The sequence below is a fragment of the Brassica napus genome, chromosome C8 (assembly GCF_020379485.1).
Source record: "Brassica napus cultivar Da-Ae chromosome C8, Da-Ae, whole genome shotgun sequence".
NCBI classification, from domain to species: domain Eukaryota; kingdom Viridiplantae; phylum Streptophyta; class Magnoliopsida; order Brassicales; family Brassicaceae; genus Brassica; species Brassica napus.
This window is the reverse complement of record NC_063451.1, coordinates 29,691,219-29,713,604: the sequence shown is the minus strand read 5'-3', so window position 1 is coordinate 29,713,604 and position 22,386 is coordinate 29,691,219. Positions and strand designations below refer to the sequence as shown.

Sequence of the window (22,386 nt, the reverse complement as noted above, 5' to 3'; positions counted from 1 at the left end):
ATAACTGCATCACATGAGCCGGCCTATGGAATTCATGTTTGACGGTACTATTTGTGTCATGCTGCAGATATCTTGTAAGTTTTTTCTCTTTTAATTCGCATAATTCCATCTTCTTCGGGAATTAAAACTCATACCTCCTAATGTAGAAGCATTAATGAACCATTGGTCAAACCATCGCAAAATTAGCTTCCACCTGTTAAGAAAATAGGCTAGTGTATAAGGATTTAGTATTTTTATTTGGTTTCTGCTGACACAGGTTTCGTATTTAATAAGGAAACTATCTAAAACTAAATAGAAATGGAAACAAAAATGCATATTAAAATGAATTAGTAATTTATTATGGTCAATTAAATATATAAAAAAAGAAAGAAGAGAGTGGTGAAAAAAAAAGAAAGAAGAGAGAGCGTTGTTTAAAGGAGAGCCTCTGCTACTTTTTAGGCTTTAAAGTGTTACAGAAGGCATAGATTATTTTCACCGTGACCGTCACCGTGACCGTCACCGTCACCGTCACGAACACCATAGCCCACCACCACCACCACCACCACCACCACCACCACCACTCTTCTCTCTCTCTCTTCCTAGAAACAGAGTTGATTCTGTGTTTTCTTGTTTTCAATCTGTTTGGTGGTGATTGACTTATCTCCTGATAGTTGCCTTTCTGGAGATTCTGTTTCACTGCTGCATTTTGAAAATTTCCGGTTAGTTTCTTCAGATTTGACTCTCTTCTCTCCTCTTGTTTCTGTTTCATTTTGGTCGTTGCTCTGGATCTCTAGTGACTAGAGTTGCTCTGTGTAGATGGATCGTAAGAGCTGGCCATGGAAGAAGAAGTCCTCCTCTGAGAAACCTGCTCCAGTCACGGCCCAGGACCAGGTACTTCATCTCTCTCTCTATCTCTACAGAGAGAGTTTGAGATTTGATTCAATTTTTTAAAAAATAAACAGGAAAATGGGAAGAAGCCTAGCTACATCTCCTTTGACCAATACTCTCATCTCAATGGTTTGAAAGATGACGTTCACAAGTACGAGGCACAAGTCCTCAACCTACAAGACCAGATCAAGGAGTTAGATTCCAAGCTGTCTACAGCTAATGCAGATATTACATCCAAGGAGGCTATGGTCAAACAGCACTCCAAAGTCGCTGAAGAAGCTGTCTCAGGCTGGGAAAAAGCTGAAGCAGAAGCCTCTGCTTTGAAAACGCATCTCGAAACCGTCACCCTCGCCAAGCTCACCGTTGAAGACCGTGCTGCGCATCTAGACGGAGCTCTCAAGGAGTGTATGAAACAGGTAAGGAGTCTAAAGGAAGAGAACGAACAGAAGCTGCATGATGTCATTGTAAGTAACACCAACCAAATGGACAAGATCAGAGACGAGTTCGAGTCCAAGATCCGAGAGTTCGAGCAAGAGCTGCTCCGTTCCGGAGCTGAGAACGACGCGCTGTCAAGATCGCTGCAAGAGCGTTCCAACATGGTGATAAGGATAAGCGAAGAGAAGTCGCAAGCAGAGGCCGAGATCGAGCATCTCAAGAGCAACATAGAGTCCTGCGAGAGGGAGATCAACACTCTCAAGTACGAAACCCATGTGATCACCAAAGAGCTCGAGATCCGCAACGAGGAGAAGAACATGAGCATGAGATCTGCGGAGGCAGCGAACAAGCAGCATTTGGAAGGTGTCAAGAAGATTGCAAAGCTGGAAGCCGAGTGCCAGAGGCTACGCACTTTGGTAAGAAAGAAACTCCCTGGTCCTGGGGCGCTTGCGCAGATGAAAATGGAGGTTGAGAGCTTAGGGAGAGGAGGAGACCATCATAGACAGAGGGGGTCACCAGCTAAGCCTTCTAGTCCTCTCATGTCTCCAATGTCACAGGTCTCTGGCTTCCCGTATGACAATATGCAGAAGATTCACAAAGAAAACGATTTGTTGACAGAGAGGTTACTTGCAATGGAAGAAGAGACAAAGATGCTCAAAGAAGCTTTGGCTAAGCGTAACAGCGAGCTTCAGGTTTCAAGAAGCCTCTGTGCTAGGACAGCAAACAAGCTTCAAACATTGGAATCTCAGAGGATGAGTAATCCTCCTAGTATGGCTTCAATGTCTGAAGACGGAAACGAAGATGCTAGAAGCATCGCTGGGTCTTTGATGTCTGATATCTCTCAAACCAACAAGGATAAAAACAAAACGAAGAGTGCTAACCAGTTGGAGCTTATGGATGATTTTCTAGAAATGGAGAAGCTAGCTTGTCTACCAAGTGGTGATTCTGATGCTGATGCTGATGCTGATGCTGAGATTCCACCGCTGATGAAAAGAATCTCAACTTCGCTTCAGTCTCTTCCCAAAGATGCTGCTTTCGAGAAGATTTTGGAAGAGGTACAATGTGCCATTGAAGATGCAGGTGGGCCTAATGTAAAGGAGATACCCATGTCAAGTGAGACCACAGAGGAAACAGTTAGCCAAGAACTGGCTCATGCTCTTTCTCAGATATACCACTTTGTTTCCCACCTTGCGAAAGAAGCAACGCCGTGTCAGGACACGTTCTCTCAAAAAGTTCAAGAGTTGTCTGTCACACTTGACAGAGTGTTGAGCAAGGAGAAGACTCTGGTGGACTTTCTGTTTGATCTCTCTCGTGTTTTAGTAGAAGCTAGTGAGCTGAAAATCAATGTGGTGGGATTTAACGCATCTGAAGTGGAGATTCACAGCCCTGACTGCATTGATAAAGTCGCTTTACCGGAAAACAAAGCTCTAAAAGATTCATCAGGTGAGCATTACCAGAGTGGTTGTTCTCAGAGCTCTGATTCCGAGATTCCAGATGATTGCATCGGCTACGAACACAAGCTCTCAGCAGTTGCTTGTACATTTACATCAGACGAGTTTGAAGGGTTGAAGCTGGAGAAAGAAAAAGCAGAGACCAACCTTGCAAGCTGTGAAGCGGATCTTGAAGCAACTAAGTCGAAACTACAAGAAACAGAGCAGCTTCTTGCTGAAGTGAAGTCAGATTTGGAATCTGTTCAGAGGTCTAATGGCATGGCCGAGACGCAGCTCAAATGCATGGTTGAATCATACAGATCTCTGGAAACTAGATCATCAGAGCTGGAAATCGAGTTGAGTTCTCTTAAAAGCAAAATAGAAAACTTGGAAGATGAGCTTCATGAGGAAAAGGAAAACCACCAAGAGGCTTTAACCAAATGCCAAGAACTCGAAGAGCAATTACAAAGGTATATTTAAAACTAAACACTACTCTCTTTATTCGCCATATACTAAGTCTCTAACTTCTGTTTCCTACAAAACTTTAGGAACAACCAAACCTGCCAAGTAACTGAAGCTGATCCCAAAAGCAAACAGGACAATGAAATAGCAGCTGCTGCAGAGAAGTTACAGGAGTGTCAAGAGACTATATTGCTTCTCGGGAAGCAACTCAAATCCATGTGTCCTCAAACAGAACAAGTTGCTTCTTCTCCAAGCCACGACCAAGCCCTAATCCCCGAAGAAGAAAACGAATACACAACTTCCACAAATCCTCAAGTCAAAACACCAAGTTCGCCTTCAGACAAGGAAACACCATCGATGACTACAATGAGATCTCCCGTAGCGCCGAAACATAAACACACCAAGTCAAACTCACCATCCTCCTCCTCCTCAGGACTTACCCCTGAGAAACACTCTAAAGGACTAAGCAGGTTATTCTCCTCTAAAGCAAAGTATTAATGTATAAGCTCTGAATAGAGTTTGGTTCAATAATAGATTGTATCCGGTACATGTGTAAACCGGGTTTCAATACTATATATATAATGTAAATGTTGAATCATTAATGAAAATAACAGAAGATATTTCTATTTCGAGCTTCTTCTCTGATGAGCTTGAGCTCAACTAACACAAAGTAAACAAAAAAGGTACAAATCTAACTATGTTTGTATATCGTATCTATTGCTATGTAAACGGGGTTTTTTAATATGTAAAAAAAAAAAGTTACACACAGTTCTTTAAAGAATCTCCAGCACCCTGAAAGAAGAAGGAAGAAAGCACAAAATCAGCAATAAAGATTCCGACAAGAGACATGACAACTGCAGAAGTTGTGGATTCTCCAACACCTTTAGCACCTCCCGTAGTGGTAACTCCCCAAGAACAACTAATCACAGATATTATAGCACCAAACACCTGAGACTTAATCATGGCACTCACAATGTCCCACGGTCTAAGCGCTCTATGAGCCGAGTCCATGATTATGTTAATACTAATCCCATAAACCGCATCGGATAGCAGAGCGCTCGAAGCCATCCCGACAGTAAAACACATGAGAGTCAGAAACGGCAAGGCCAGACACGAAGCGATGACTCTCGGCGTGATGAGATAATCAATCGGGTCAGCTCCTAAGACACGGAGCGTATCGGTTTGCTCCGAGACTTGCATTGTCCCCAGCTCAGCTGCAAACGCGCTTCCCATTCTCCCGGCGACAACGATGGACGTGATGACAGGACTGAGCTCTCTGGAGAAGGCGAGAGCCAAGACGCCTCCGATGGATCTGTTGAGGCCTAGCCTGGTGAATTCTCTAACGAACTGGATGGTGAAAGCCATGCCGACGAATGTGGAAGTGAGAAGGCAGACTCCTAGAGATTTGGGTCCGGTTCTCTCGAGCTGTTGGAGAGTGTTTCTCCAGTGGATCTTGCCCTTGAGTATCCGGAGAAGGACTTGTCCTGCTATGATGGGGACTGATAAGCCTCTCCATATGGATTTAGAAGGTGACCATTCGCTGAATGGAAGCTCAGCTTCTGGAGTCGGTGCGCTGTTTTCAGAGGAGGTTTCTTCTTCTAGGATAGACATGGATGGGTGAGCGTCATTAGCATTCAAGTTCACGTATAATCTTCTTTGCCGTATAAGATTCAAAATCCCCAAAGGCTGATTCTTTCCAATGAAACCGAGTTTGGGAGGCTTAAAACCGATGGAAGCATCGTGCCTTGGAAGAATTCTGCAAAAAGGTAATTTTCAAGAATTCAATGAAGTCAAGGAGAAGCTTATCTGCCAACACAAATACCTCTGAGGAAATGGCAATGACTGATGGATACAACAAGTCTGCATCATTGTCTAACAGCGTTTAAGGAAACACGCTAAACTTGATTCCCCTGTCGACATATATATGACAGCTTTTTAATCCTCAGGACGAAATAAATGCCATAGAAAAAGCCCAGAATCGGGTTTAGAATTGATTTAAATCGTAGCAAGCGAGAAAAACATAGGACACGGAGATCCACATCGACGCATAATGATTCCATAACTAAGTTCCACTTCCTCAACAATCAATCAATCAATCTCTAAGGCAGTCAATTTCAAATCCAGTTCCAAATCATATACTAAACTGATCTTGATAAGTTCGACACGAACCTCGATAAGAGCAATTACAAGTGGAAAGTAGTATCTATGGATAGTAGATTCAAGAGAACTTACGTTCAGAATAGAAACCAAGCAAGGTAGATGGAAGAAGCTTTGCTGCTTCAGATGATTCATCCAGAGCTCGCTAGTCCGTAACCTTTTCTCAACTAAAAGAAATAGCAAAACATCACTTGGGCCGCTATAAAGCCCAATATGTTTTACAAATGAAACGTGGGCTTTCCCAGTTCTTCATGTCAACGTACTATTTCACCAACTATGCATCATCTAAAACAATACAAACTGTAAAGAATACATATATTTCAAACATTTCATTGTAGAAACGTACAACTGTAAAATCACATAAATTTACTCCTAGAACTAGAAGTAGAACCGAAACTGTTACATTTTTTAGTTACACACAAATAAAACAATTAAAATATGATTTAATTCACGCAAGAAAAATTAAACAAAATTTTAAACTTCAACTTAATTAGCTATTACGTCATTATCACGATTCTCCTTATGAAGCCTGAAGAAATAAGCGGCGGCGCTCAAGACGGCAGTGATCAAGGCAACACCTTTGAACACATCAAACTCATCGTCCATAAAGTTAAAGAATATCACCACAAGAACCGACACGATCGGCCACGTGACAACACTGATCACGTTCGACAACACGCTCGACACAGAGAACACGAGCCCAACGATCCCAACCCAGTAGACCTGCCACGAAACGGCTTGGCCCACCATAGCCATCACGTATGCACCTTTCCCCTTGGAAAACTCGTTCATCTCCCTCTTCAAATCGTCCTGCTCCCCGGCGATGAGAAGTCCCGCCACGGAGATGATGGTGGCGGCGAGGGAGGAGAAGATGATGACTTCGAAGACAGAAGCGAAGCTAGGCTTTCTGGTGGTCGATGATTCGGTGCGTTTGAAGATGTAGTTGTCGAAGACGTTTTGGATGTTACACAAGAGGAGAGAGAAGCAGACTCCGGCGAACAGAGCCGCCCACGAGCCTCTCGCGTAATTCTCCTCCGCCTCGTCGGGCTCCCCGCCGAAGGCCGAGGATAACGTGAGAGCTCCGGTGGCGATGGCCAGAGCCAAGGAGATCACGACCCACCGGTTGAACTTGATCTTGTTGACGAGGCGCGCGAGAATCGGAGTGAAGAAGAGCTGCGTCGTGTAGATGAGGGTGAAAACGCCGAAGGGGATCTCGAGCTTTCCCATGGCGGAGAGCCTCGCTTGGACCGTCATGACGATTCCGATGCAGATGTAGATCACGGTGAGAGATTTGTAGTGGAGTTGGTCGCAAGGTTGGTTGCGGCGGTTCTTGGCGGTGAGGATGATGAAAGGGAGGAGGAGGAGAGGGAAGCCGACGGTTTGGAGGAGGGCTTGAGTCCAAACGCCGTCGTTTTGGCGGGATTCGTCGTACTCGCTTCGGTTGATTTGGTCGTAGTAGAAGTTTTCGAGGAGTTTGGCTACGGATTGGCCTAGGATGACGAGGATGGTTGAGAGGAGGATCGTTGGCCAGTGGTTTGGTCTCCGGTTTGAGTTTCCGGTTTGGTTTATGAGTGTGGTTGAATCACGCTCGATGTTGATTGGAATCTGCACAAAATGTTCTGCAAAAAGAGAAGAGGAAGATTGAGATGTTAGAATCAAATTATTCGCCGAAGAGAATGATTTGGACATAATATTATTATTACCTTGTGGCTTGGTCTGAAAGATTGGTTGGTTCTGAGCCATGGTTTGGAACTGATTATCAGAGATTTTTAGTTCTAACGTATTGTCGGAGATCTGATTTGTTTGTTGCGTGTTGGGATGTTTTGGAGTGGATGAAGATGATATTTGATTTGGGATAATAGAAAGAGATGTGTTGAATATATATGAAAAAGAAGTCTACTTGGCGGCGTAATGGTCAATTAAGTGAGCTCATGTCTACGCGTCGTTGTTTCATATTTTCTTCGTTGCTTCGTCAGTCGTTACCAATAAAATACTAGACCACTTACAATGATGAAACTTAATGAACTATTCTCTAGTCCTAACAAAATTATATGAAATAATCGACAAAAATGGGGGTTGATAATAGTCATCATTCAGTTTTTTTGTGTGGTCAACGATATTCAGGATCTGGATTTACGATTCGGTTTTTAGTTAAATCAATTATTAAGGAAATGACATAATAACAAATATATAGTGCTCGTTTCTTTTTATATGGGAAATAAAGATTACGGGATCTTTAGCGGTCTCGTTTAGTTGTCTTTGTGGTTGAAATCTTTAGAGGTCAAAATCCATTGTAATTTCTTATTGGTTAATGAAAGTTGAAGTTGAACAAAAACCAAAAAAAAAAGATTACGGGATTATCCAACTTTCTACGTTACATGAATTGGACAAACACGGTGCCCATTCTGGCAGCCCTCGACGTATTAAAATATCTTAAATGCGTGTCCTTCTTGTATACTCTAAAGAGTGATATCATCTTCGCACCAATATTGCATACTTTTTTGGTAAATTGAAACTTACAACATCTCTAATATTTATATGATAGTATTAAAATAGTGGACTCCTTCATTAATCCAATAAAAAGGTTATTTTTTTCCACACAAAACAGGTGGAATTTTCCCATTACAATGGATTTATCTGCGGTAACTACTTCGCAAATCAAGAACTCGGATTCAGTGGTACTCAACGCAAACACTAATCATTCTCAGGCCAAATGATTCTCTGGAGATGATTTGGATATGACATGATAAGTGATCAAGAGGGATATAAACAAGACAATTCCTTTGCTGCTCCTTTGACAATTTATTTTTAGATTTCAGTCTTTTTTAATCTTAAGAACGTCCCCACACTGTTTCTACGACGCTCAACTCATTAGACCCTTAATCTCTTTTTCAACATTGATGAGCATAAACTATATAGCCCACAGATTTAAAAGCTGTAAGCTACGCTGTACCCCTAATTTAAATAATACAGCCCAATACTCAAATCAATGAACACTCCTCTCCTCCCTAACTTTTAAAGTTCAAGGCTTGACAAAGAACTGACACAGCCAAAGTTGAGGTATAGCTAAGTAGCAAAACCTAACCTGTGTCAGCAGATTTAAAAATTCAAAGCAACTAACACGATCCATGGATTATACGCTGCAATTTTCGACATGTGTTTATAGAGTTCCTCCATTCATCATCGGTGTAACAGCTTCAGTACTAAAACGCTATGGGGCATTGAAACTCTGATCAAGCAAACTTCATTAGCTAGCAGATTTGCAGGCTTTTCAATGAAATGCCAACTAGAGAAGCGTGATTAAAACCATACTTGCACCAGTAGAATCATAGACTATTCTTTTATCAGAAATGCAATAAAGAAAAACCTTTTTCTTGATCAATCCAACTACATGATATTATGGTCATAGATGCAATCAAGGGTTTGGCACGGAAACTGTGATTAAGCAAAAAAAATTAGATAACAAAATAACATTTTAACAGACTTTCAGTGAAAATTCCAACTCAAGAAGCAATGAATTAGTATTAAGAACATAACCAGACTATTCAATCGGTCAAGCAAACTCCTTTCTTCATCCAACTGTAAGGTCCTACCATTATAGAGGCAATCAAGGATTTGGCACTGAAACTCCGTTTAAGCAAACTTCTTTAGATAGCATTTTAACAGGCTTTCAATGAAAATGCCAACTCAACAAGCATCACAAAACTATTCTTTAATCATAGAGGCAATCAAGGATTTGGCACTGAAACTCCGGTTAAGCAAACTTCTTTAGATAGCATTTTAACAGTCTTTCAATGAAAATGCCAACTCAAGAAGCATCACAAGACTATTTTTAACCATAAAGGCAATCAAGTAAAACACTTTTCTTGATCAATCCAAAAGATACGATCCTAGGAAACATCTCCACCATCAAGCACCTACGTTTCTAAAATTTTTACACATTGATCATACATAGTAAATTAAATTAAATATTATCTGTTGAGGAGAGGAAGACAGTGTAAGCCACAAATGAAGGGATTAAAATTTAATGAAAAATATTTATTGTAAATTAAATAAAATCTTATCCGTTGATAAAAAGATGTTTTGTCTATATGAATGCGGAGATACCGGTTTGGTTTGCAAAGTCTATATGAGTCTGTTTATGTTGCTGACAAAAAAAAAAGAAAGATAAAAAGATGCTTTGTTTCATTCGTGCATGTGACCAGTGATTTGTTATGATTCTTCTTTTGTTCGAAGAAAGTAAAAGAATAGAAGTCGAAGAGTGGAATCGAACTTGGGACAGCAGATACCCTCTTTCTTCAGCATTGTTCATCAATATTTCCCATTAAATAAACATGGAGTTGGGTGCACAGAAAAAATAAACATGTGGAGTTTGTTAAAATAAATAAATAAAATAATCATATGGTGTACAGAAAAATACTAACAACCAACGCACTGACGACACTGACACTGACATATAAAAGCTAGGGGAGCTAAATGAGATTAGATACCCCCAGTAATTCGTAATCGGTTTCGAATTAGATACGTTAAAAAATATCAAACTAATCAATCGACGTAGACTAGTAGACAAGATGCTTGGACCACTTTAAGAGTGGTGATTGTTCCCGTAAATATCAAACTAATCAATCGACGTAGACTAGTAGACAAGATGCTTGGTCCACTTCTTAGAGCATATTTATTCTAGGTTTTTTAGGTTAAGTTTCTTAGGATAATATAAGATACGGTCTCTTAGTTTTTAACTAAAAAACCTAAGAGACGTCTCTTATATTAGGATGAGATTCTTAGTTTCGGTTAAGAACCGTTTCTTAGATAAACTAAAAAAAGTTAAGAACCAGCTCTTAAATAAAAGATATAAGAGCCGGTTCTTAACCGAAAAATGTATAAAAAAAAGTAAAAAAATGTAAAATCATAAATTAAGAAACCCGAATTAAGAACTCCGATTAATCATGCTCTAAGACGACCGTAAACTTGATTTGAGCAGTCTTCTTTACCATATAACCACGTCATGTGTCATTCTCATATGTTTTCTTTAATGAAGAGGCAACTCTGATAGTTAGTACGTAGCATGGCTTGAGTAGATTTAATTGAAGTTTGAAAGCTCCTAAACTCCAGTGCTACCTTGAAAGTTTTCACTAATATGGGCACCAGCTAGGGAACTAGACCATTTTAGGAAGGTTCAATAGTGCTTATTTTCTTCGTAATCTTGGGAGATATGATTCTTTGATGAATATGATTCTGTTTTCCGACCACGACTTCACTTGAGTGGAAACGAGTATGAGCCACTTGCAATAACGTCTATTCTGTAGTATAGTTCCAGAAAATTCACAACCACAAACGTAACCTTTTCTTCCATTATAAATACTCGTCAAATGCCTAAGCTATGTGTCACAGTAGTCAGCTATCTCTTCACTTCACGAGCTTCTTACACTTGCTTTGAGTCTTTTTGAGATCATCTTAGTCTGAGAATGGTATTAGCAACATCTTTTGTTTAGCCCCGTTCCTCTTTTTATATAAATGATTGTAGTTACGATTATGTGAGATTAACTTGAAGTTGTTGCTGCAGAATGTTCAAGGAATGCAGAATGTTCAAGGAAAGCCTGCTTCAGTTGGACCATGGGGAGGCCAAAGTGGTCATGCATGGGATGATGGAACATTCACCACCGTAAGGCAAATAGTTATAGCACATGGTTATAGTATAGACTCCATCCAAATCGAGTATGACAAGAATGGTACGTCGGTTTGGTCTGAAAAACGTGGAGGAAAAGGAGGCATTAAGTTTGATAAGGTAAGTCATATAGACTATTAATCCTTGTTGTTTTCAGAAACTGATTACCGTTCTTGTGTTGTTTAGGTCAAACTTGATTACCCGCATGAGTATCTGACTTCAGTAAAGGGAACGTACAGTGCCTTTGACGTGTGGGGCAATCTATGTGTCCGGTCGCTTACATTTGAGAGTAACCGCAAACTATACGGACCATTTGGTGTTGAGTCAGGTACATACTTCACTTTGCCAAAATCAGACTCGATGATTATCGGGTTTTATGGGAAGGCTGGTTGGTATCTGGATGCTATTGGTGCTTACCTTAAACCAATTCCTAAAGAGACTAATCCCACGTCGAAAATGGTTTTGCACTCACCTCAAAATGTCCCTCGTGGTGTGAAGAAACTCGAGCACTCGGGGAATATTCATGGAAGTGTAGGCCAAAACTTTGATATGGTTGGACTTAAACAAAAAGATTCAACTTTGTCTTCTCATGAAGGTCACGTTGATGCTGAGATCACTAAACATAAGGTGAGTACAAGACTTTTATGTTATACATTTAGCTCTCTCTTTTACCGTTTTTGACCAAAAGAGTATGGGTTTGTGCTTATCAGTTGGTGACAGATACTGAGAAATTGCAGCCAAAAGCTGGAGGTGGTGTGAAAATACATGGACCATGGGGTGGAATCGGTGGTATCATGTTTGACGACGGGATATATACCGGTGTTAGACAGATCAATTTGTCACGCAGTGTTGGGATTGTATGGATGAAGGTGTGCTATGATTTTAAAGGACAAGCTGTGTGGGGAAGCAAGCATGGTGGCAGGGGAGGATTCAAACATGATAAGGTGTGTGACTTCGAAACCTTTTTGTTTTTGTTTTTTAAATGCTAAATTACACCTTCATATATTAGTTGTTTTTGGTTTGAATATATTTTTTTTTTTTGTAACTGAGAGTTTGAATATAATTTGCAGATTGTATTTGATTACCCATCAGAGGTTTTAACACATATAACGGGAACATATGGACCGTTGGTATACATGGGACCTAATGTGATAAAGTCACTGACTTTCCACACCAACAAAGGCAAACATGGACCTTGTGGAGAAGAACAAGGACCTTCTTTTACACATAAAATTGACGAGGGTAAAGTTGTTGGATTCCATGGAAGAGAGGGTATATTTCTTGATTCCATTGGTGTTCATGTTATGCCATGCAAAATAAGTCCCTTTAAGCCATCTCCTCACAATGCAACTGTTCCTCATAACAACACTGGCGTAGGGGCTAATAAGCTAGTTCTTGCAGTAAACGGCCATGGCGAAAAGGTAATATGTAGATCCCATAATAATGGTAGTTACATATCTATCTGTTCAGCTTTAAGACCTGTTCAGTTTATCTGGATTTTAACACCTTTATAGTAGCTTACTTGTTGGGTTTAAATCATTCTCACAGTTTGAGCGCGGAGTCGTGAAAGAACCAACACCGAACGGGTCTGGACCGTGGGGAGGCAACGGAGGTAAACCATGGGACGATGGTGTATTTTCAGGGATCAAGCAGATATTTGTAACAAGAGCAAATGATGCTATCTCTTCATTACAAATCGAGTACGATAAGAATGGACAATCTGTTTGGTCCGTTGAACATGGTGGTCATAGTGGAGTCGCCACACACAGGGTAAACTGTCACACCCGCCTCTTAATTTATGTTTCTTGTGGTTGAAGGCAATGTAAATAACATGCCGAAGAGACTGGTGTGACATAAAAAAAACAATCGATTCTTCTTTCATATACATAGTGCCACCTTTTGATGGTTTTTGATGCATCACAACCTTTCATATATGATACTCATTTCAAATCTCGCTTGCAGATTATACTCGAGTATCCAAACGAGACGCTCACCTGCATTTCAGGGTATTACGGACCACTGAACAATTCAGACAAATCTAATGTTGTCAAGTCTCTGAGTTTGTACACTAGCCGTGGTAAGTACGGTCCGTACGGTGAAGAGACAGGGACGTTTTTCACTTCAACTAAAACACAAGGGAAAGTGTTGGGTTTACATGGAAGAAGCAGCTCCTACTTGGACGCCGTTGGAGTTCACATGCAGCAGCGGCTTGTTGACAATAAGACTCAGTTCAACAGGACTTCCTGTTTCAAGCGCTACTGACAATCTTGTCGGCACAACACAAGAACAACATCTAAACTCGTATGGTTGGACTAATGCTTACAGTTTATTACAAGTAAAATAAAAATGCGCCTAACCGCATTGTGTTTCCTTTCCCAGTAACTATGAAAATCTAGAGAAACAAGAAGAGACTTTAAAATAAAATGAAGAAAATTTGTAATTTACTTGCTATATTCTGTATAATGATATGCTATTTTGTTGTTCGTGAGTGAATTTTTGTGTGTTGCAACACTTCTCTGAGCACATAAGCGATGAGACATGTATGTTCCAAAATCGCAAGCTATTCATCGTCATCTTATATTAGTACATCTTTATTTAAAACCTCATCTTAATTATATGGTTCATTTTACAAAATCGTAATCATAACCTATTTAAAAACAATGATGTAAACTATCTCAAATTTCGTTACATTTAATCCATCCCTTACCAGCTAACTGCCTATATTTATTTTTGATAAATCAACATCCACGTGGGAGCAAAGTCAATATAATCAACCATCTCTCAAAGACTCAAAACTTATGAATAATTTTCCAGCACAATGGTTATTTCCCAAATGATTTTGTGTCGGCTGCTCGAGTTTAGTGTCCAACAAACCAAAACGGAACTTATTTGTTTTTCTTACACCGAAAATATCTTATCAACAAAATAAATTATTAAAAACTATAAACTAGTGTAGCTACAAGAAATATGCAAATACAAACATAAAATAGATCGAATATCTAGGTCTAACTAGCTAAAAAGAAATGAAAAAGACAAGAAAATAGAAAAAATGGGTATAACAAAAGAGTAGGGAAGGACTCACCAACTGGTTGTTAGACCATCCGGTCGATATAGTGTTTATCTTAGCGCAAAATCTTAGGCAAATGTTAGTATAATAATCGTTTTATTTTTACTTTAGCTAAGAAAGAGTCCTTAGGCAAGGAGGTTTAAGGATTAATCCTTAAGTGTGTGGCATCACGTGATAGACTAGCGGAGGGGTGTGTTTCGCGTGGGAAAAAGAAGAATCATTTGCTTTCTCCATCACGAAAAAAGAGGTCTCGCGATATCAAAGGCGATTCGGCGACTGGAGAAGGGTGAAGGTAAATCAGAGCTTTCACTTTTTTTTTTTTTTGCATTTGGAGTTGTTGCATGTTGATTTCATCTGGTTTTAGGGTTCTATCGAGGGGTTTAAATCGATTTTGGGTCTCAAATCGAGTTGGGGATTTTATCGAATTAGGGTTTTCGTCTGGGTTTGCTATTTTGTTCATCTCGAGTCGCTTCTTTGTTGTTTTCGTCATTATTAAGGTTCAAGATTGAGTTATAAATCGTTACACGGACTGAATTGAGTTCTTAATCGATTTAAGTCTCGGGTATAGGGTTCTAAATCGATTAGTTTTTGTTCTTGCAGGTGTTGAAATGGAGGAAGAATTAAGAGATATGAAAGCACACAAAGATTACTACAACATGCTTCATGCCGTTTCAGATGCGCAACAAGGTATTCCTCAACTATGCCCCTGTGGAGAACTCACGAAGGAAGTCGTTGATGAAGAGGACACATATGACTACCTCCCTGGGAAAAGATACTTCATCTGCTGTGAGTTCGAGGTATTTAGTGTTCTCTGTTATTAAAATTCTTCTTCTTCGAAATGAATTTGCAGTTTAACAATGGTAATTATGTTTTGGCAGAATGACGGGATGCATTTCAGGCAACCATGGGTTATGGGTATGCAACAAGAGGTTGAGAGGCTCAAAAAAGTATTCAACAAGCAGGAGAAGCTTCTGAGAGACTGCCAGGCGCTTAAGGTGAGTGGAAATATTAATTGTAACATGTAATTGATGGTTTGTTAACGCAACCTTTGTGACAAAATGATTGGTTTGTCTGATATATGTTCAGGAGCAGGTGAAGATGCTGCATTTGCGTCTGAATGAACTTGAGAGCAGCCATTCGGAGGTTAGTGTCTAAACTTACCGGTTAACTTTAGCTAGATAGTTTGCAAAACTTTCTAGTTCAAACGTAAGTTTGTAGTTTGAGTGAATTAACTTCTGTCCTTGAACTAGTTAACTTTCTGTTGTGATTTCGAAAGTGAACTGATATGTTATAAATGAAAAGTAAACCAACATTAAATTGTGTCTAACTGCTTATTTCGGGGTAAAGCTTCATTTAAGTGTCTTTAGCTGTAATGAGAGGACAGTTTCCTACTAGAAGTAAATACATTTGCGTAAATAATCCCCTATTTAGTCGCCTCCCTTTGCTTAGAGTCCAGTAAAACATAGTCTTCTTCCTAAATGGCAAACTCCACAAGTTTTGTTAACCTTTTAGCGAGCCAAGGGGTAATTGACCTTGACTCATCGGAACCTCTGTGTGTTAGCAGTCAAGGGGTAGCCAGCCAATGTTCCGATGATTCTACTGTCAAAGAGAGGAGAAAATGGTCAGCAAAGGAGGATATAATCCTCATTGGTGCTTGGCTCAACACGAGCAAAGACCCAATAGTTAGTAATGAACAGAAAGGCCTTGCATTCTGGAAGAGGATTGTAGAGAACTACAACTCCAGTCCTCTACTGGTTGGAACAATCCCACGAGAACTTGGGCAAATCAAGCAACGATGGGCTAGGATCAATGATTTGGTGTGTAAGTTTTCTGGTAGCTACGAGATGACACTGAGGGAGCAGAGAAGCGGGTAAAATGACAACGATGTGATGATGGCTTCCTTGGATATCTTCTTCAATGACAAGGGCTTTAAGTTCAACTTGGAACATGCGTGGAGAGAGCTTAGGCATGATGTCAAATGGTGCTCCACCTATCTCGGGAAGGACAGTGGAAAAGACAAGCGCAAAACAGGTGATTCTGATACTCAAGGGTCAGTGACAGAGCCACAAGAGACACCCATAGGAGTGAAGGCATCTAAGGCTGCTGACAAGAGGAAGAAAATTGGAAAAGAAGAAGAATTATGACAACTTAAAGAATTGATGGAGACCAAAAGGCAAATCTCAAATCAGAGTTTGCTTGCAAGTTTGTTTGCAAAGACTGAGCCACTGACTGAGATGGAATTAGCTCTGAAAATGAAATTAATGTCTGAGATGTTGTGATGGTTTGTTAACGCTAACTTAGTGATGTTTACTTATCTTTTTACTCATGCTTACGAATCTCATTTTACGTGTTTCAGGTGAAGTACAAGCCCATGTGAGTACTGAAGACAAAAACTGCTGTGTGTTTTGTTTGTTTCTGCTCCTGTTTTCATGTGAACCAAGTCACGGGTTGTCTGTTGCCCTTTCTTGGGTTTATAACTATGTTGTCTCGGCTTTGTAACTCTACTGCTCTTCTTCTATTACCTGAAAAAACTTGTATCTCTCTGTTTTCAGTTTGTGAACTTGGAACGTGAAACTCTACTATTGTAAGCTCTCTGTTTCTTGAACTTGAAGTTGTTTTCAGTTTAAAACTCGTGTTACACTTGTTTCTTCTAGCATTATAAGAGCAACTCATGTTTCTTCTAGCTCTCTGTTTCTTGAACTTGAACTTGTTATGCCACATATCATCACTTGATCATCACATATCATCACTTGAGAAATCACTTTTGAACTTTCCGACTTATTCATCATCAACATATCATGATTCATAAATCAATTTCAAGACTCAACCACAATTCATAAATCAATTTCAATTTCAAGATTCATAAACTGCTAAGTTATTTTTTTTTTTAAAGACTAACCATGATTCATAACTTGATTAGTTTTTTTTTTAAGACTAACCATGATTCTTAACCTGATTAGTATTTTTTTTTAAGTCTAACCATGATTCATAACTTAATTAGTAATTTTTTTTTAAGGATTGCCAAATATGGAAGATGAAGTCGATCGAAGATTGAATGCGGCTTTGGATGAGGCTGTCGATGAATATTTTGAAGATATATACAACAACATCGCGAACAACCAAACAAAGAAACAGAGCAAACGTGCATATGTCGAACGAAACCGCGAAGAGGGCCATACCCGACTATGGAATGACTACTTTAGTGAAAATCCGACATTTCCGCCTCATTTATTCAGACGGCGTTTCCGCATGAACAATGCAGTATTCATGCGTATTGTCAATCACCTCTCAGAAAATTTTCCATTCTTTCAACAAAGAAGAGATGCAACTGGGAGGTTAGGTCTATCTCCACTACAAAAGTGTACGGCGGCTCTTCGTATGCTTGCTTATGGCTGTGCTGTTGACGCCGTTGACGAATATCTCCGACTTGGAGAAAGCACAACACTTTCATGTTTAAGCAATTTCATAGAAGGCGTAATATAGTTATTTGGAGATGAGTATCTACGAAAGCCCACTCCAGAGGATCTTCAACGACTACTCGATATTGGAGAGATGCGCGGCTTTCCTGGGATGATAGGAAGCATCGATCTGTATGCATTGGGAGTGGAAAAATTGCCCAACCGTCTGGAAAGGACAGTACACACGTGGATCAGGAAAGCCAACAATTGTCTTGGAGGCTGTAGCTTCACAAGATCTTTGGATATGACACGCTTTTTTTGGTCCTCCAGGTACCTTAAACGATATTAACGTTCTCGATCGGTCTCCTGTTTTTGATGACATTTTACAAGGTCGAGCTCCAAGGGTACAGTACGTGGTCAACAGACACCAGTATGATTTGGCGTACTACCTCACAGACGGCATATATCGAAAATGGTCAACATTTATCCAATCTATCTCAAACCCTCAAGGGCCCGAAGCAGAGTTATTTGCTAAAGTTCAAGAATCAACCAGAAAAGATGTGGAGCGTGCTTTTGGAGTATTGCAAGCTCGATTTGCAATAGTGAAAACCCGACTATTTTGTGGGACAAGAGGCAAATAGGGATGGTTATGCGAACATGTATCATACTGCACAATATGATAGTAGAAAATAAACGCAGTGGATCTCAGTATGATACATCAGAGTTTGAAGAAGGAGACTCGAGTAGAAGTTCACAGGTGGATATGTCATATTCTCCCAGGCCTTCAAATCTCCGTACTATGCTTGACATACGGAGGCGTGTTCGTGACCCGCACATACATGCACAATTGAAATATGATTTGATTCAAAATATTTGGAACAAGTTTAGTAATGATGAAGATGTTTAGTTATTGTATGTTTACATTTAGTCATTCAATAAATGAAAAATTTTAATTTAATATTTAATAATTTTAAATTTCAAAGATTCAAATAAAAAAAAAAAAAAAAATTCCTAAGGACTCCATATCCGATAACATCACTGGACCTACATTTATGATTAGAGTCCTTAACTATTCAAAAAAAATTATTATTAAAATGCTAAGGATTCCAATGGTGGGTAACATCATTGGAGTTGCTCTTAGAGTTCTTAACTATTCAAAAAAAAAAATATTATTAAAATGCTAAAGATTCCAATGGTGGGTAACACCATTGGAGTTGCTCTTAGGTCATTTAATCCTTCAATTAAGCAATTGAACAGACACACACACACACACCTTAGTAGTTGTTTTTCTTTAATTTCTTCTTCCTTAAACCAGCTTCTCAGGGGCACTTTTGTAGTTCAAGTTTCCCCATATAGTGACGTTTCTACGTTTTTTTTGATGGAGTTTAATTTCCGCTACCATGTATAGCATATATCTGTTACATATATTGAAAAATGAAAATGAATGATTTACAGTATTTTTGGAAGTATGATCAGTATTATGATTCAAGTCAATAACAACACATCATCATTTATTTGTTTCATAATCAAATACTAATATTGTTTTAAAGGTCTTCTTGATCAGAAGTTTATTAAAGAAAAGTCGTCATAATATCATCCCTAATCTTATGTTAAAAGTATATTATCCTTAATCAGAAAAGAAGGGAATTAGTGATTTTTGTGCTGTCACGTGTTTATTTAGCAATGGTTGGCACAAAAAAAAATCATTTAATTAATTTATAGTTAGGCATAAGATACAGAAGCTTCTGCCGGGAACGATTAAAAATTACAGGTAGCGGTTGCCAAAATTTCCTACTAGTGTCATTATTGTATTGTTGATATTGCTAAACAGCTTAACTTTTTAAAATTGGGTTGGTGTTTGTCTAATGTCCACCAATAATAAGATGAGTTGGTTTCTTTCTTGTGGAGTGAAAATTTTTGTTTATTTCAGAGTTTTCCAATAATTAAGCGCCTCTCTCGGGATTGGGTCTCAAATCTTCTCTCTTTTTTCTTTTTTTTTTCGTCTTACGAGTGTTGGAAACTCTTCTCTTCTGTGTTTCCTGATACAGCTGCCAGCGACATCCACATTCACAAGAATCTCTCTCTTTTTCTAGGGTTTCTAAAAGCTTCAGTTTCTCTTGCAGGTAGTTTCTCTAGTAACTTTAATCCAAGTTCTTGGTTCTTGATTCTTGATTTTCTAAGGTTGATCTGCCCTGCATTTTGTTTCCTGTTTTATTTTATTTTCTCCCTTTTATTTTTGAAGATTGTCACATTAAGATGAGAGATGAAATCATCAAAAAGACCAACTTTTTATGTATGTAATAATTGATCTTCTCTGTTTTTAAGTCACTGAGCTGATAATCTTAGACAACTTTTTACTCTGCATTTTTCATTCACCTTCGAACTAGGGTTTCTGTATAACCAAATTAATCTCGATTACACAATCACTGAAATGGGTTTTCTGGGTTTCTTAAGTTTGTTGACGAAAAAAAAAGCACTTTGCTTTTATAAAGAATTTGACTTTAATCCTCGGAAGTTTGTTGCTTTCGAAACTGTTAATGATAAAAATGTGTTTGGTACAATGGATTACGATGTTTTAACCTCTCCTCCACTCAGATTTCTCCAAATGTCTTTTTTTAAAAAAACTCCACCTTACACGACTCTTCCTTTTTTTTTTTTTTTTTTTTTGCAGGAACTCATTTTCCGACCAAACTCAGCGAATTTAAGACATCACTGTAATAAAATCTCTTCAAATTCACTAAACATGGCGGTTTATTACCCAAGTAATGTCAATTGTTACCAGCAAGAACCAATCTATCTCAACCATCATCACCAACAACAACAACAACAACCTTCGTCCTCCTCCTCCGCCGCCGCCTCTTTCGTCGGCGGCGAAGAGAATGTTCGAAACGAGATGGTTTTCATTCCACCAACGGGTCTTCAAAATCTCAACGGAGACGTTCCCGTTTCGAGCAGCGAGTTAACCTTCCGCGACGGCCAGGGACTATCTTTAAGTCTCCTCGGCACTCAAATCTCTCTTCCTTCGTTTCACTATCAGCAATACCAATCGGGTTTCACCACAAATCCTCCAATCTCGGTTCAGGAAACGCCGCCGTTTAGCAAAGAGATGTTGCTGTTGGGTCAATCTGATCCTTCCTCCGGTTATGCTGAAGTCTACAACAATTACAATATGAGCAGCGTTTTGCGTTCTCGGTATCTTAAACCGGCTCAGGTTTTGCTCGATGAAGTGGTTAGTGTCGAGAAAGAGCTAAACCAGATGAGGAAGAAGAAGAAAGGTGAAGCCTTTAACAATAGTGCAAATGAGACAGAAGGTGGAGGAGGCTTTGGTGGTGAGATATCAATAGAGTTATCTACAATTGAACGACAAGAGCTTCAAAGCAAGAAGGACAAGCTTTTAACAATGGTTGATGAGGTAATTATTTAACTAACTCTCATCTCTTATAACTTAGTTAATTAACTTAACTCACATCTTCTTGTGGCTGTGTTAATTGTTGTAGGTAGATAAAAGATATAACCAATATTACCATCAAATGGAAGCATTAGCTTCATCATTTGAGGTAGTAGCTGGATTTGGATCAGCTAAGCCTTACACATCAGTGGCTCTCAACAGAATCTCTTGCCATTTTCGCTCTTTTCGCGACGCGATTAAGGAACATATTCAGGTTATCAGAGAGAAGCTTGGGGAGAAAGGAGGAGAGTTGTCATTGGATGAGCAACAAGGAGGAGAGAGGATACCGAGATTGAGGTATTTAGATCAAAGGTTGAGACAGCAGAGAACTTTGCATCAACAGATTGGAATGGTTAGACCTTCTTGGAGACCTCAAAGAGGTCTCCCTGAAAGCTCTGTCTCTGCGCTTCGCGCTTGGCTCTTTGAACATTTCCTTCATCCGTTTGTGTTTCCTTCTCTCACAAGTCACATCCTTTATGTTTTCGTATTACAAAACATTTTAAGAGAGTTTATGTTTGTTATATGTAGATACCCGAAAGAATCTGAGAAAATGATGCTTGCAAAGCAGACAAGACTGTCCAAAAACCAGGTAACCTGAGCTTTTTTTCTGCCTTCATCTTTGTGTTCTGCTTGAATCACTCTGTGTGTAATGTAATTAGGTTGCTAATTGGTTCATAAACGCGAGAGTTCGTCTATGGAAACCAATGATAGAAGAGATGTATAAAGAAGAGTTTGGTGATGATGCCTCTGAGTTACTAACTTCCAAGTCTCCCAGCAGCACCAACCAAGAAGACTCCTCCTCGCAGCAGCAGGAGCCGGAGAACACAACAAACGTTGCCTTCTCATCAGAACCTAAACCAGACTGTACTTCAGCCAATGAAGATGACCCACAACTACATCAGATGAACCGGTCAGCTGATTATGATAGTCTAGTGAACTATCACGGGTTTGGTGTTGATGATTACCGTTACATAGACGGAAACAACCAGCAGGAGAGCAGATTCTCCAATGGCCATCACTTGCACGACTTTGTCGTTTGAACAGAGGACATGATTCTTGAGGCACAAGAAATGTGATGTCTTGCATTTTTATAGATAGGCATATAACACAACCATCTGTGGCTTTTGTGTATAGAGTAGTACACTTGTAACACAAGTATTTGATTATGTGTGTATAAGATTTACGGTGGTGTGAAGAATTATGAACAACCGCTTCATTTTACAACGGAGATTAACTTTTTGACTTTAATTTTAATCTGGGCTATATCATATTTTTATGGGTCTAAAGCCCAATTGTTGACGTTGACTATCGACGAACCTACGAAACAGTCTTCTAGATCCCACTGATGTCACTATCCATCAACCTTATCCATATCTGACAAAAGCGTCGAACACGTGGCATTACGATTAATTTATTCGGCTACGGTTACTTGATGACTTGTCGGATTTTTATGAGTA

At 39.4% G+C, this 22,386-nt stretch overlaps 6 protein-coding genes across 10 annotated transcripts; 4 read left to right on the top strand and 2 right to left on the bottom strand.

The window, feature by feature from the left end:
* Positions 1-334: 334 nt before the first annotated feature.
* LOC106433176 (filament-like plant protein 4) lies at positions 335-3,820 on the top strand. Its single transcript, XM_013874018.3, has 4 exons — positions 335-698; positions 796-870; positions 942-3,202; positions 3,281-3,820. Exons 2-4 carry the CDS (start codon positions 796-798, stop codon positions 3,690-3,692), a joined length of 2,748 nt encoding a protein of 915 aa, XP_013729472.2. The 5' UTR covers positions 335-698; the 3' UTR covers positions 3,693-3,820.
* LOC106433177 (protein TRIGALACTOSYLDIACYLGLYCEROL 1, chloroplastic) lies at positions 3,774-5,644 on the bottom strand. Its single transcript, XM_013874019.3, has 3 exons — positions 5,427-5,644; positions 5,017-5,104; positions 3,774-4,950 (listed from the first exon to the last, which is right to left on the bottom strand). Exons 2-3 carry the CDS (start codon positions 5,061-5,063, stop codon positions 3,954-3,956), a joined length of 1,044 nt encoding a protein of 347 aa, XP_013729473.1. The 5' UTR covers positions 5,064-5,104; positions 5,427-5,644; the 3' UTR covers positions 3,774-3,953.
* An 8-nt stretch (positions 5,645-5,652) lies between these two features.
* LOC106433160 (purine permease 14-like) lies at positions 5,653-7,284 on the bottom strand. The gene is made up of 2 exons (XM_022701644.2): positions 7,055-7,284; positions 5,653-6,970 (listed from the first exon to the last, which is right to left on the bottom strand). Exons 1-2 carry the CDS (start codon positions 7,092-7,094, stop codon positions 5,838-5,840), a joined length of 1,173 nt encoding a protein of 390 aa, XP_022557365.2. The 5' UTR covers positions 7,095-7,284; the 3' UTR covers positions 5,653-5,837.
* Positions 7,285-10,702: 3,418 nt separating this feature from the next.
* On the top strand, positions 10,703-13,527 carry LOC106433154 (jacalin-related lectin 3). Of its 2 annotated transcripts, none has more exons than XM_013873995.3 (7): positions 10,703-10,819; positions 10,915-11,136; positions 11,203-11,643; positions 11,727-11,960; positions 12,087-12,437; positions 12,565-12,786; positions 12,979-13,527. In XM_013873995.3, exons 1-7 carry the CDS (start codon positions 10,817-10,819, stop codon positions 13,276-13,278), a joined length of 1,773 nt encoding a protein of 590 aa, XP_013729449.1. In that variant the 5' UTR covers positions 10,703-10,816; the 3' UTR covers positions 13,279-13,527. The 2 variants fall into 2 exon arrangements, with proteins under 2 accessions (XP_013729449.1, XP_013729450.1); XM_013873996.3 differs by having other exon boundaries at positions 10,713-10,819; positions 10,933-11,136.
* Positions 13,528-13,760: 233 nt separating this feature from the next.
* Positions 13,761-16,712, top strand: LOC111205419. The gene is made up of 5 exons (XM_022701202.2): positions 13,761-14,375; positions 14,684-14,880; positions 14,962-15,078; positions 15,170-15,226; positions 16,440-16,712. The coding sequence occupies exons 2-5, from the start codon at positions 14,692-14,694 to the stop codon at positions 16,458-16,460; spliced, it is 384 nt and encodes a 127-aa protein (XP_022556923.1). The 5' UTR covers positions 13,761-14,375; positions 14,684-14,691; the 3' UTR covers positions 16,461-16,712.
* A 2,472-nt stretch (positions 16,713-19,184) lies between these two features.
* Positions 19,185-22,157, top strand: LOC106433173 (BEL1-like homeodomain protein 10). 4 transcript variants are annotated; one of them, XM_022700483.2, is made up of 5 exons: positions 19,185-19,252; positions 19,530-19,604; positions 20,153-20,893; positions 20,979-21,518; positions 21,589-22,157. In XM_022700483.2, the coding sequence occupies exons 3-5, from the start codon at positions 20,225-20,227 to the stop codon at positions 21,967-21,969; spliced, it is 1,590 nt and encodes a 529-aa protein (XP_022556204.1). In that variant the 5' UTR covers positions 19,185-19,252; positions 19,530-19,604; positions 20,153-20,224; the 3' UTR covers positions 21,970-22,157. The 4 variants fall into 4 exon arrangements, with proteins under 4 accessions (XP_022556204.1, XP_013729467.1, XP_013729469.1 ...); XM_013874015.3 differs by lacking the exon at positions 19,185-19,252 and having other exon boundaries at positions 19,267-19,604; positions 20,979-21,226; positions 21,458-21,518; XM_013874014.3 differs by lacking the exon at positions 19,185-19,252 and having other exon boundaries at positions 19,268-19,604; positions 20,979-21,370; positions 21,458-21,518.
* Positions 22,158-22,386: the final 229 nt, after the last annotated feature.

What these genes read in the sequence shown, in the direction of transcription:
- LOC106433176 (XM_013874018.3), top strand. Translation starts at nt 796, where the DNA reads ATGGATCGTAAGAGCTGGCCATGGAAGAAGAAGTCCTCCTCTGAGAAA. An exon ending in CAGTCACGGCCCAGGACCAG is followed by an intron (nt 871 to 941) that starts GTACTTCATCTC and finishes AAAAATAAACAG; the next exon opens with GAAAATGGGAAGAAGCCTAG. An exon ending in CTCGAAGAGCAATTACAAAG is followed by an intron (nt 3,203 to 3,280) that starts GTATATTTAAAA and finishes ACAAAACTTTAG; the next exon opens with GAACAACCAAACCTGCCAAG.
- LOC106433177 (XM_013874019.3), bottom strand. Translation starts at nt 5,063, where the DNA reads ATGATGCAGACTTGTTGTATCCATCAGTCATTGCCATTTCCTCAGAG. An exon ending in TCATTGCCATTTCCTCAGAG is followed by an intron (nt 4,951 to 5,016) that starts GTATTTGTGTTG and finishes ACCTTTTTGCAG; the next exon opens with AATTCTTCCAAGGCACGATG.
- LOC106433160 (XM_022701644.2), bottom strand. Translation starts at nt 7,094, where the DNA reads ATGGCTCAGAACCAACCAATCTTTCAGACCAAGCCACAAG. An exon ending in CTTTCAGACCAAGCCACAAG is followed by an intron (nt 6,971 to 7,054) that starts GTAATAATAATA and finishes CTCTTTTTGCAG; the next exon opens with AACATTTTGTGCAGATTCCA.
- LOC106433154 (XM_013873995.3), top strand. An exon ending in GAGGATTCAAACATGATAAG is followed by an intron (nt 11,961 to 12,086) that starts GTGTGTGACTTC and finishes TATAATTTGCAG; the next exon opens with ATTGTATTTGATTACCCATC. An exon ending in GTGGAGTCGCCACACACAGG is followed by an intron (nt 12,787 to 12,978) that starts GTAAACTGTCAC and finishes TCTCGCTTGCAG; the next exon opens with ATTATACTCGAGTATCCAAA.
- LOC111205419 (XM_022701202.2), top strand. Translation starts at nt 14,692, where the DNA reads ATGGAGGAAGAATTAAGAGATATGAAAGCACACAAAGATTACTACAAC. An exon ending in GAGACTGCCAGGCGCTTAAG is followed by an intron (nt 15,079 to 15,169) that starts GTGAGTGGAAAT and finishes ATATATGTTCAG; the next exon opens with GAGCAGGTGAAGATGCTGCA. An exon ending in TTGAGAGCAGCCATTCGGAG is followed by an intron (nt 15,227 to 16,439) that starts GTTAGTGTCTAA and finishes TACGTGTTTCAG; the next exon opens with GTGAAGTACAAGCCCATGTG.
- LOC106433173 (XM_022700483.2), top strand. Translation starts at nt 20,225, where the DNA reads ATGGCGGTTTATTACCCAAGTAATGTCAATTGTTACCAGCAAGAACCA. An exon ending in TTTTAACAATGGTTGATGAG is followed by an intron (nt 20,894 to 20,978) that starts GTAATTATTTAA and finishes TAATTGTTGTAG; the next exon opens with GTAGATAAAAGATATAACCA. An exon ending in CAAGACTGTCCAAAAACCAG is followed by an intron (nt 21,519 to 21,588) that starts GTAACCTGAGCT and finishes TAATGTAATTAG; the next exon opens with GTTGCTAATTGGTTCATAAA.